Source organism: Elephas maximus, chromosome 15 (genome assembly GCF_024166365.1).
Source record: "Elephas maximus indicus isolate mEleMax1 chromosome 15, mEleMax1 primary haplotype, whole genome shotgun sequence".
Taxonomy (NCBI): domain Eukaryota; kingdom Metazoa; phylum Chordata; class Mammalia; order Proboscidea; family Elephantidae; genus Elephas; species Elephas maximus.
The window spans coordinates 18,061,528-18,073,534 of NC_064833.1; the positions used below are offsets into that span (position 1 = coordinate 18,061,528).

At 40.5% G+C, this 12,007-nt stretch overlaps 1 protein-coding gene across 1 annotated transcript in view; it reads left to right on the forward strand.

Moving 5' to 3' along the window:
- Positions 1–12,007, forward strand: part of WASHC5 (WASH complex subunit 5) — a 66,765-nt gene that overhangs the window by 14,278 nt on the left and 40,480 nt on the right. The window contains exons 7-11 of the mRNA XM_049854336.1: positions 636–788; positions 1,966–2,079; positions 4,304–4,475; positions 8,222–8,349; positions 9,058–9,187. Coding sequence (XP_049710293.1) covers positions 636–788; positions 1,966–2,079; positions 4,304–4,475; positions 8,222–8,349; positions 9,058–9,187 — 697 coding nt within the window. The remainder of the gene's footprint in view (positions 1–635; positions 789–1,965; positions 2,080–4,303; positions 4,476–8,221; positions 8,350–9,057; positions 9,188–12,007) is intronic.

A 12,007-nucleotide genomic window follows, 5' to 3' on the forward strand; every position in this document is an offset into this window, starting at 1 on the left:
TTTAATTAGGCATTCAAGAAAGAGTTACTGAGTGTGTGTTATGTGCCAGTTCACGTGCTGAGTTCTGGGGACGTCACGGAAGAAGGCAGGCTATGGTCCCTACCCATAATGAGCTTGTAGCTTAGGAAAGAAGACAGCTAAGGAGTTATGATAAAGCCGGGTGAACGTTGTGGTGGGGAAGCACAGGGTGTCTTGGAGTGTGTAGCAGGACTAGCAAGATGGCAGCAGGCCACAAAGGCAGACCAGGCAATGCAGCTAAGGAGGTGGCATGAGCAGGGCTGTAAGGTACTGCAGCATTTGCAAGTTGTCTCAGTCTCCCCTCCACTACGTGGACCATTCACTTATTTCAAAGATACCAGAGACAGCTACCATTTGACTTCATTATCTGTGTTGGAAAAGACACAGAAATGGGACAACTTTCGGGCTAAAAGGAAGAGAGAATATTGTGGCATTAGGGGTAAGAAAGAAGGCTGTGCTTTAGCGATGCCACAGTTCATTCCAGTGTCCAGGATCCTCACAGGAGATGGGCTGGTGAGAGACTGATAGGCCCTAGAGCTAGGTCACTTATATGGAGCCCATATACATTCGAGTGTTGCCAACAGCTAACTCTCCCGGGCGTGGGCTCTGTGTTGCAGGTCTCTGCATACCCGTTGCCTGAGCATCGCAGCACTGCCCTGGCAAATCAAGCTGCTATGCTATACGTGATTCTCTACTTTGACCCATCCATTCTGCACACCCATCAGGCAAAGATGAGAGAGATAGTGGATAAATACTTTCCAGATAATTGGGCAAGTATTACAGTACCCTTTGTTCACTCTAGTATTAGAGTTATTTGTTAGAATACTGACTTTAAATTCTATTGGTCTTTTACCCAGAGGGCATAGTTTTATAAATAATGGCACATAAAATCACCGTGGTAAAATTACTGTGTTAAGAATTTTATACATCATAACATGAAGGAATAAACCGGTCAGTAAAATTTCCTGAAGAACCTGTTAGTTTTTTTCCACAATGGAGATTCTCAAGGTCAAACCACATATTAAAATGTATCTTCCCTTAGCTACAGAGATTGCAACTAAGTTACATAATTTTTTTTTATTCTTTTCTATTTTATCCATCTAAGCTAGCAAAATTTGTCTGATTTGTCATTTTGTGAATGAGGATTTCACTTTTATACTAAGTTTTATCTATAAGCCAGCAGTAATGGGGCTGTTAAGGCTATCTATGGTAGGGATGTGCTTGTAAGTTTGTTAATGTTTTTGTTTCAGTTAAAAATATTAATTCTTAAAGAATAAAGATGACTCAGCGAACTTAATATGTATGAAATGTTTTCTTTACACATGGAGGGTTTAACAAAGTACTATGAATTGGAAACACCAAGATTTGAAGGGCAGACACATTGTCAGCAGGTCCTGTTCTACTTCTTACCAGCTATTGAATCACATTAATTATCTGTGATGAGGGACCTGGATGAGGCACTTTACTGGCAGTAGGGGAAGAACAGCCTTCAATTAGGAGATGATGGTTCCTGTCCACAAATGAATCATACTTATCAGCTTGGAGTTGAACCATTGAGAGGAAGCCACTGATAGTCTGGCTTTATGTGTCTAAATTTAATAAAGAAGTTTTGACCATAATACTCTAATCAGAAACGTTTTCAGTTTGACGGAAGGTCAAAATCCAGCTTACATACACACCTATAAAAACATCCTGGTGGACTGAAAAGAAAAGAAAGCCTTCTTTTGGTTATTTTTCCATGAATAGCAACATTGTCACTCTTGTTCTAAAGTGCAGATAGGAGGGATACTTAGCTATGCCTTTGGAAAACCTTGTTTTTCTCTTTGGAATGGAGTAAATACGATCTTTGACTTGAAGGAATGGGCAGTGTCATAATGTTGTCTTCTCCCAGGCCCTTGCCTTGAAGTAAGTGTTTAACAAATACTAAAGGAATGTCTCCTCTTTCAGGTAATTAGTATTTACATGGGAATCACAGTGAATCTAGCAGATGCTTGGGAACCGTACAAAGCTGCAAAAACAGCTTTAAACAATACCCTGGACCTTGCCAATGTCAGAGAACAGGTAGGTCCTGGTTAAGCCAAAACCCTTTGCCGTCGAATGTGTTCCGATTCATAGAGACGCTATAGTACAGAGTAAAACTGTCCCACAGGGTTTCCAAGGAGTGCCTGGTGAACTTGAACTGCCGACCTTTTGGTTAGTAGCCAAGCTCTTAGCTACTGCGCCACCAGGGCTCCAGGTTCTGGTTAACCAGGGAGAATTCTCTAACAACCACAAGCCTCCTATCTGAGGTACGAAACAAGCACAGTAGATTTCCCAAGGAATTTGGAAAATGTCCACATAGACGTTTTAGTGCAGTGATTAACGAAGGGTGAATTTTGCATGTTCGAATAAGGTAGACTATTATAAATTTTTTAATTATGTGATGTGTGTAAATGTCCTAAGGAAGACTGACGATCCTAAAATGAATCAGTGATATAGGGTCTCAATTGACTTAGTTTACCCTGCTTAAAGACTATGCCCTTATGGGCAAAGCTGATTTCACCAGTATCTGAAATTAATATCTTTTATCAGTAGGATGAATGTTGAAGATGGTAACTGAATGTACACAGTACGTCCTATCACTATAATTTAAATTCATCATCTCTGATGCCCTAATTAAGCAACAAGGCTCAAGTTACTCATCTCAAAATTTAAACGGTGATATCCTGTCTCCCTAACAAGAACACAGAGCAGAAGGAAATGCCTGTATAAGAGATGAACAAATACAAAATCTTTTATTAGGGAGCATAACTGTTATTTCTAAACCAGCGTGTCACCCCGCCTGGCTGTCTGGGTTTTTGAGTTTCCACTGTGGATAGAACAGTGTTGTCTCCAAACACTTCAGCATGTTTTATTCAAGTAAATTGAATTCCATAAATAATGCACAAAATAATTTCAATTTTGGCATACCTCCTGGAAATATATTAGAGAAAACAGAACTTCTGTACTTACTGGCATCAGAGCTTTAATCTTTCATTACTAAAATAGCCATTCTACATTTGCATTTTCTCATTTATGACATTTTAAGAAGTTTCTTCAGAGTCTTCTGATGAAATACCTTGTGATAGTTTTAAACTAACTTGACTTAGGTTAATGACATTTAAAGTTTATTTGAACTCTTCCTTTAGGAAAGGAGAATGAATAGATTGCCAAAAGGCTGGCTTGAAAATTCAGTTTTGAAAGACTGAGGCTCATTGTTTAGTTTAGCTTTCATATACCTATAGAAGTCTTATCTTTTGATTTCTGCTCTTCTCTGCCTCCTTCAGCCGATAATAATAGGAAGAATAAGCAATTTAGTTTCTGCCTTTATGTTTCTTTTCATCCAAGTTAAGAATAGAAGGGACCTATGGGGTCACCTGATCCAGTTCTCCATCTGACATTTAAAGAAATCAGAATGCAGAGGTTAAGTTCAAAGTCATACCCGTATTTAGCCACAGCCAGAACTAGGATTTAGTCTCTTAATTCTAATGCTCTGTTTAAAAACATCCGGTCTGAGATACAACTGTTGGTCTTTACTCATCTGGAGTAAAAGAGGAAGAAGGAAACCAAAGACTCAAAGAAGAAACTAGTCTGCAGGGAAATAGTCTACATGAACCATGGCCTCATCTACTCTGAGACCAGTAGCACTAGATGGTGCCTGGCTACCACTACGGACCATTTTAATCAAGGCCACAATAGATGGACCCTGATAGAATGGGAGAAAAATGTGGAACAGAACCTCTAATTTGTTTTAAAAAATAAATAAATAATAACCCCTTAGGTCACCTTGTAGCTAAATAACAACTTGGCTCAAAAAATAATATTACCTGTAGGTACTGTGCTTCTTTAAAAAAACCACCTATGTGAGACCAAACAGTCAGCAATTACTTTAAAACAAAGAAAAGAATGTCAGAAGCAGAGAAACTAGATTGATGGAAACAGAACAACCAGGAAGGAAATAAGGAGAATGTTCACCCATTATGAACAATGTAACCAGTGTCACTGAACAACTTGTATAGAAATGTCGAATGGAAACCTAAACTGCGTGTAAACCTTTACCAAAAACACAATAAAATATTATTTAAAAAAAAAAAAAAAACCCAATCAACCGGCTGCCTTTGTGCCTTGTAAACTTGAGTCCAAACAGGATTTACCTCATGTAGAGAGAGATGTTATTATGTGTCAAGGAATTCATTTGAATGTGATTCATTTTCAAGATAAATAATTCTTTCTTTCTTTGAAAATAATTCAAGTTTTCCCCCCAAAGGCAAGCAGATACGCTACTGTCAGTGAAAGAGTGCACACGCAAGTGCAGCAGTTTCTGAAGGAAGGCTGCTTAAGGGAGGAGATGGTTCTGGACAACATCCCAAGGCTTCTGAATTGCCTGAGAGATTGCAACGTTGCCATCCGATGGCTAATGCTTCATACAGCAGACTCAGGTAATGCACGAAAGACGGCCATTTATATTGCTCCATAGAGAGGCTTTCAGAATTTATATCTACTCCATGATACAGTGTGGTTTAGCAGTTAGAGAGCCCTTGGTTGAGAATCAAGTTACTGTTTTAGGTCGGTCATTTTTGTGTCAGCTTGGACAAGTCAGTAACATACCTGAATAGCTGTTCTTTGTCAGGTACTATTAGGTCCTGGGGAATATGAGGAAATTTAACCTCCCTGCTCAAGGCATCTCTGACTCCCAAACTCCTGGTTTCGTAGTTGTAAAATAAATTGCTTGGGCTGAGTCACACCTCTGAGCTTGTTCAGAGCTGACACAATTCTTTACACTTAGTAAATGCTTGATCAACATTAATTAACAAATTAATTCGGTCATCCAGAGCTGTATATCCCTCCCCCTCAGAGCGGTGCAATTCAGCAGCCCTGGAAAGGCCTCTGCTTTTTGTTTTTCATTCAACAAACTTTTCTTGAGGACCCGCCCTGAGACGGTACAGCTTTCAGCCCTTCCTTGCTCTTTCAGCTAAAACCATGTCTCTAAAAAATCTGTCCATACGAGATTATTCTGCTGCTTCCCTCAGTTAGCACCCAAGCCCCTCATCTCACACCCCTCAGTCGAGATGTTCTTCCACGTGTCACCACACAGTCACTCTGGCTCCCATCGGTTCCCACTTCCTGCGAGTGGTCAGAAGTGAGAACAGCAGTTGGACTTCCTCAGCCTTCGTATCTTTGAAAATGTGTGGGATTTCTCATCAGCCTTCTACCCTCAGACTAGAAATCCCCAGCATCTTAAACCCGTTCTCACAAATACTACTTTCTAAATTTTTTCGTCATTTTGCTTATTGGCCTAGATCCCTTTCCAATTCACGATTTACCCACAGCAGGAATACTGTGGCTGAAGTTTTTAATCATCTAATGGATCTGTTGTCAATTAGAGTTTATTTTGGCATAAATTCTAATTCTAATTTGAGATTTTACTACATTGACTCAGCTTACAGTCTTCTTCACCAAAAGCCTTAAATTCACCAGCATATAAACAATCCAGGCCCTTACTTTATCCTATCCTAAAACTGAGTCTGCTTTTCCACTGACTCAGCCTCATCTTCGTCTTCTGCGCGACTGTGCCTGACAGCCGAGCCAGTAGGTTCCCGGTTCTGCACCCATGCCAGGGAAAACCTCGGCTCACCAGAGGCCTGTGCTTTTATCATCAACCACATCTGGTTTCCATTTTTGTGCCTGGCCAGTTGTCTGACCTGATTGCACAAGGTCATGATTTACCAGGGACAAATTATTCGCCTATCTGGTTGTGAGCCGTAGGTAGAAAAATAATTGCTTATTTAGCTTTTATGGTGTTTTGATCATGGTGTGCAGGAGAGAAGGCACACCAGATACTATTAACCTCCTGGGGTCATTGTGCCTAGGCTTCAGATACTTCTGAAGTGCTCTTAAAGAAACACTCTGAGGCAACATTGGCTATTGAAGACTGACCCCAAGGTCACCATGGTTGTAGGATGTGTGCTGTCAGTTCTCTGGTTCTAATTCTTTATGGTTTGATTTTAAGAGAGATGGTCAGACCCTAGAAACACTGGAACCAAACCTAGTTGCTGCTGAGGAGCTAATTAGCTAATCGTTAATGCCCACTGAGGAATACAGAGTATTTCTCTGTCAACTAGATTAGTATGTCCCCTATCCAAAAATGAAAGTAAATTAATATCAGAAGTCTTCTTGTTGAATTAGAACTGATACAGACAAGTGGAACTTCTTAATTTTGTTTTTTCAGTTAGACAGTGTAAACTGAAAAAGTTTTCCTCTCTGAGTAATCAAAGTCACCAGTTCCAGTGTATTTCTTCCCAGATCGTTCTGGAGAATACATGGTAAATCAGAACTCTGCAGTTCCCTATGAAAAGCAAGCCCTTCTCAATGAAATAACTTAAAAATCAGTATTTAAAATGGCCTTCCACAGGCTTCACCGTAGCTGAAGTGCCCAAAATACCCTGTAACACGTGCTCATATACCAAAGTTCATTCTGCACATGCCAGCTATCCTGTGATATAAATGGGGCAGGGGGGACAGGGAGGGAGAGATCTAGGAAAGTGGGCATATATGTATGTAATATTACTGCAACTACCAAGGGCCTTCTTGTCAACCTCGCCTGCCATCTATGATATTTGATGGGGAAAATGAGGGAATTCACACATACAACGCTAGTGTGGCACCAAAGACCTTATGTGTTACTCAACTGTGAACTTTATGGCTAATTAATGACAGTTTCTATTGTTAATTTTGTTATTTTGGTCTTATTTCCAGTTCAGGTAGCTTTTTCTTGTAAGTATCCTTGCCATATCCTACTTTTTTGTTCTTTTTGAGATAAATAATTGTCCCAATAAACTAATCTCAACAAATATCAGTATTTTTATTGTCTACATTTCTTTGAATGTATCGTTTCTTTTCTTTGAAATAGTTTAGCTTGGCAGCCAATAGGCTGGCCTAGAAATCAAGACGTCACCTCTGGTGTTTTACCCCCCGGGTCAGTGACTGTCTTAACACTGTGACCTTAGCCTTTACCCCTGGGCCAGTCACTGTTACTGTGACCTTGGCCTTTATTCCTGGGTCAGTCACTGTCAAACACTGTGACCTTGCCCCTTACCCCCGGGTCAGTCACTGTCTAACACTGTTTCCTTGGCCTTTACCCCTGGGTCAGTCACTGTCTAACACTGTGTCCTTGGCCTTTACTCCTGGGTCAGTCACTGTCTAACACTGTGACCTTGGCCTTTACTCCGGGGTCAGTCACTGTCTAACACTGTGTCCTTGGCCTTTACTCCTGGGTCAGTCACTGTCTAACACTGTTTCCTTGGCCTTTAACCCTGGGTCAGTCACTGTCTAACACTGTGTCCTTGGCCTTTACTCCTGGGTCAGTCACTGTCTAACACTGTGACCTTGGCCTTTACTCCGGGGTCAGTCACTGTCTAACACTGTGACCTTGGCCTTTACCCCAGGTCAGTCACTGTCTAACACTGTGTCCTTGGCCTTTACCCCTGGGTCAGTCACTGTCTAACACTGTGACCTTGGCCTGCTTGCCTAAGCTCTTCATGCCTGGGTAGTGAATAGTCCACAAAGTTCTGAGTGCCTGCCATGCCTTTGGGCCTTCATGATGTTTAAGGGTGCCTTCTGTGTTTATGATTTTTATTGTATCATTAGTTTTTTTAAATAATATATGCTCATGTAAAACTTAAACAGTAGAGAAATATAAAGGCGAAAGCCCCTTCCTGACCTTCCTTTGATCTCCACTCACACTCCAAGCCTCATATCCATTCTCTGGTGGTAACCACATTAAAAATATGGCGAGTGTTGTCTTCTGGTCCTTTTAATGTGTGTATATAAACTACACTCATGCATATGTACATATACACGTATTGTTTTATAATATGTGTACAAAATATACTTACGTTTCCCCCAAAATGCTTACAAAATGTGGAAACACTGATCTGCAGCTTGCTTTTCTTACTCCACAGCCTATCAAGGATGACATTCCATGTCAGATCCAGTTGTCACATTCAGCAGTTCGGTCGTACTCCAAGCATGATGTACTGTAATTTATTTCATTGGTGTACGTTTCACTTATGACTTTCAAATGCTTAAAATGAATGAAAGTCAGTATTTTAAGAATTTATTGTGTATTTCATAGATACTTTGTACACACTTAATAAATAGCTAAGCCTCCTCTTCCCATTTCTAGCCTGTGATCCAAACAACAAACGCCTCCGTCAAATCAAGGACCAGATTCTAACAGACTGTAGGTACAATCCCAGGATCCTCTTCCAGTTGCTGCTGGATACTGCACAATTTGAGTTTATACTCAAAGAGGTAAAAATATTAAATAAATAAGTGCCAAAGTCTTAGTTTTTTTTTTAAATATGTAACAATGATTTAGCGCCTGTGTCTCTGATTTAAGCTACAGACTCTAGCTGCCTGAGGTAGTTCTTGTAGAAAGGGGACAAGATTAAACATTTAGCAAACATTTGTCACTAGGGATACCATGGTGGGCAAAAAGGCACAAGACTGGACATTTCAGTCTACTGAGGAATACGGACATTAATCACAGTGTCACGCCAGTGAACTGTAAATGCCAACTGAGGTAAATGCTGTAATGAAAAAGAATGTGGTTCCCTGGAGACGTGAAACAGGACCCTGTCCTAGCCTGCGACACTACCCTGAGAAAAGAAGCAAGAGCTTCCAAAGGAACCTAAGTAACATTTCAAGGATGGCGTGATGTTAAATGTTAACCTTTACCAAACCAAACTTCCTGCGTTAGGTCGGTTCCGACTCACAGTGACCTCATCGCCTGTAATCTTTACAGAAGCAGTGTGCCACGTCTTTCTCCCGCAGAGCGGCTGGTCAGTTAAACCACTGACCTTTTGGTTAGCAGCTGAGCACTTAACCACTACACCACCAGGGTTCTTTAGTTATCTTTGTATATATTGTAGTAAATTGGGGTTCTCTCAGGCTTTCTTAGTAGTCTACTTAATTTGTATTTTCTCCAATGTTAATAAATCTTTTCTGTCTCTTCAACAGATGTTCAAGCAGATGCTTTCAGAAAAGCAGGCCAAGTGGGAGCATTTTAAGAAGGAAGGCTCGGAGCGGATGACCGAGCTTGCTGATGTCTTTTCAGGAGTGAAACCCCTAACCAGAGTGGAGAAAAATGGTAATTGCTGAAGAGGAAATAATGATGTGTTTGAAATGTATAGACGGACTATTTGAAGTATTAGAAACAGGCATAATAAAAAGTCGTTATGTTTTCATCATTTTATGCTGTAACATTGCCCTCTTCTGTTTTAACATTGCAGGGTTGCTGTGAGTTGAATATCGACTCCATGGCACACAACAACAACAACAGATAAAGATCTGAAGTTTAGTGTTGGCTGCTTCTAACTTTGTGCCCCCTCGGGCAATGTTGTTATCATCTCTGAACTTCAGGTCCTTTATCTTCGAAAGATGGGGTTAGGCTAAATCAAAGGTTCCGATACTGTAGTTTGTAAATAGGGTTTAGAGAATCATAGCTTCCCCTGTGAATAGTATGTAAAACTATGTGTGTAAGTTTCTGTGCGTTTAAGTGATGGGAGAAGAGGATTTATAGCTTTCATAGTCTTCTAGGAAGGATTTATCACCCAAGAGTATTCATAACTACCAACATAGGTGATATCCGAGCTGCTTGTCTTCTAAACTTGTTGGGTTCTTGATGCCTTTTATCAACACACCTGCCATCTAGTGGCAGAAAATGGGATCTGCAGACTACTGTGGGGTTTTTTATTGTAATGAGATGTATATCAAAACATTGGCCATCTCCACCATTTTTATGTGTACAGTTCAGTGACTTAATTATGTTTCCCATGTTGTCCAACCATCATCACTCTCTGTTTCCAAATGTTTTCACCACCGTTAACAGAAACCCAGTACCCTCGAGTAATACCTCCCCAGCTCCCCCTCTCACTCGTCCCTAATAACTACTAATACTTGGGTCTCTGTGCATTTGCCTGTTCTGGATATTTCACATAACTGGATCATATAGTGTTTGTCTTTTTGTGTCTGACTTATTTCACTCAGCAGAATGTTGTCAGGGTTTACCAATGCTCTAGCAGGTATCAGAACTTCAAACTATAAGCAAGCTAAAGTTTTACTTTAATGATTTTAATCCTGCTTCTTTAGGAAATCTTCTCCATAGCATAATTATGGTGTCACTTCAAATGTTTATATAGATGGGACCTTTCAAAATGCCCTGGAAGACAGTTCTGACCTTTAAGATGACAAAATTTTTTTTAATGCTTAATGTTTATTTTAACTGTTAGATTTATTTCCAATGAAGTTAATAGTGCAGTACAATTGTTTAATAGTATAGCTTTTTATTTTTAAAAAATTACTATTTTAATCAATATGAGCTTGTCACCACTGTATTTTGGCATTTATCATATTTTAATCATATTGATGATTTATTTGATGCTGAGTACCATATTAGTACCCATTGCCATTGAGTCTATTCTGATTCATAGCAGCACTTATAGGACAGAGTAGAAGTGTCCCATAGGGTTTCCAAGGAGCAGCTGGTGAATTTGAACTGCCAGCCTTTTGGTTAGCAGCCGAGCTCTTAACCACTGTGCCACCAGGGCTGAGTGACTGGTCCAGAATATATTCTAAATTGTGTTATTCTTCCTATTGGAGAAAGTAAGCCAACTTCCAATGATGTGGTATAAATTGGCAACAGGTTTGGAGGTTACCATACTGTGACTAAAAAGCAAAGAACCACCTGTAACAATCTGACTAAATCAGTTATTTAGAATCAGGCTCATTAATCTCTGCTGTGGTCTCTCTTAAACCATCCGTTCACCTCCAACTCGTGGCGACCCTGTGTGTGTCAGAGTGAACTGTGCTCCGTTAGGTGCCTGTAGTACCAGCTTTGTTTCATGGGTCATTCAGAAACCACCACCTTACATACTTTTTTGTGGCTCTATAGCATATTTCAGCTTAGAAAGTACTTTCACAGCTATTTCTCATTTGATCCTTGCAACCCGATCAGATAAGCCTCTTATTCCTTATTTTACATTTAAGGAAGCCAAAGATTTAAAATGTGAACGTTTTGTTGAGGATACCAAAGGTCCAGAGCCCAGATTCTAACTGAGCACCTCAGGCTCCAAATCTCATGCTCTTTCTACTGTTACATAGTTGTCCCTCAGTCCTACCAAAGAAAAAAATTATAGCTAGTGTCCCTCGTGCCAATCCTTGAAATAACTTAGATTGTAAATTATTAGATCTTTTTAATAAAGTGATAACATGCAATTGGTAAAACAAACCCCCCCCCCCCCAAAAAAAAAGCTTTAAGGTTTTAAGGAATCAACTCAGTGAGGTGAAAAGAGCAGACATTGAATCTGGACAGGTAAGTGTGACAATTCCTGGACAGCATTCTTAATACCTCTGAGCATCGGCCCCTTCGTCTGTGAAGAGTAATAATTCGTACCTCCACAGATCATGATGATTAAATGAGACACAGAACTTCACCTAACACTTTGCAGTACTCAGAGTACACTGCTCTCCTTCCCTTTCTCTGCCTTGTGAAATGTGGCTGCTTTGTGAATGCAGATGTCACCACTAAACTCTCCAGACCTGTCCCACAACTCACCGCTCGTACCTCCCACTCCTGGCATGATGGGCTCCTCTCTCCCCTCCAGACATGCTATTGTCATTACTGCCATGAAGCTCTGAGTGCTCGTCCCTTCATCTAGATAGACTACCTTTCTCCATCTCTGCCTCTCTAGCCTTTACCCTGCCTCACTTCTCCAGAAAACTCTCCCGGGAACTCTGGCACGTCGCTCAGTTCCTTTCCGACTTCTCCCCACCACCACTACCATCTTTGCACGTACTGTTGATGACATGTACTCGGCCTTTCACCATTTCTGCCAGCTACTATAGACTGTTATTTATGTAGAAAGTGTGATTCCTTCTACTAGGTCACACGTTCCAGGTCTTTTTGTGG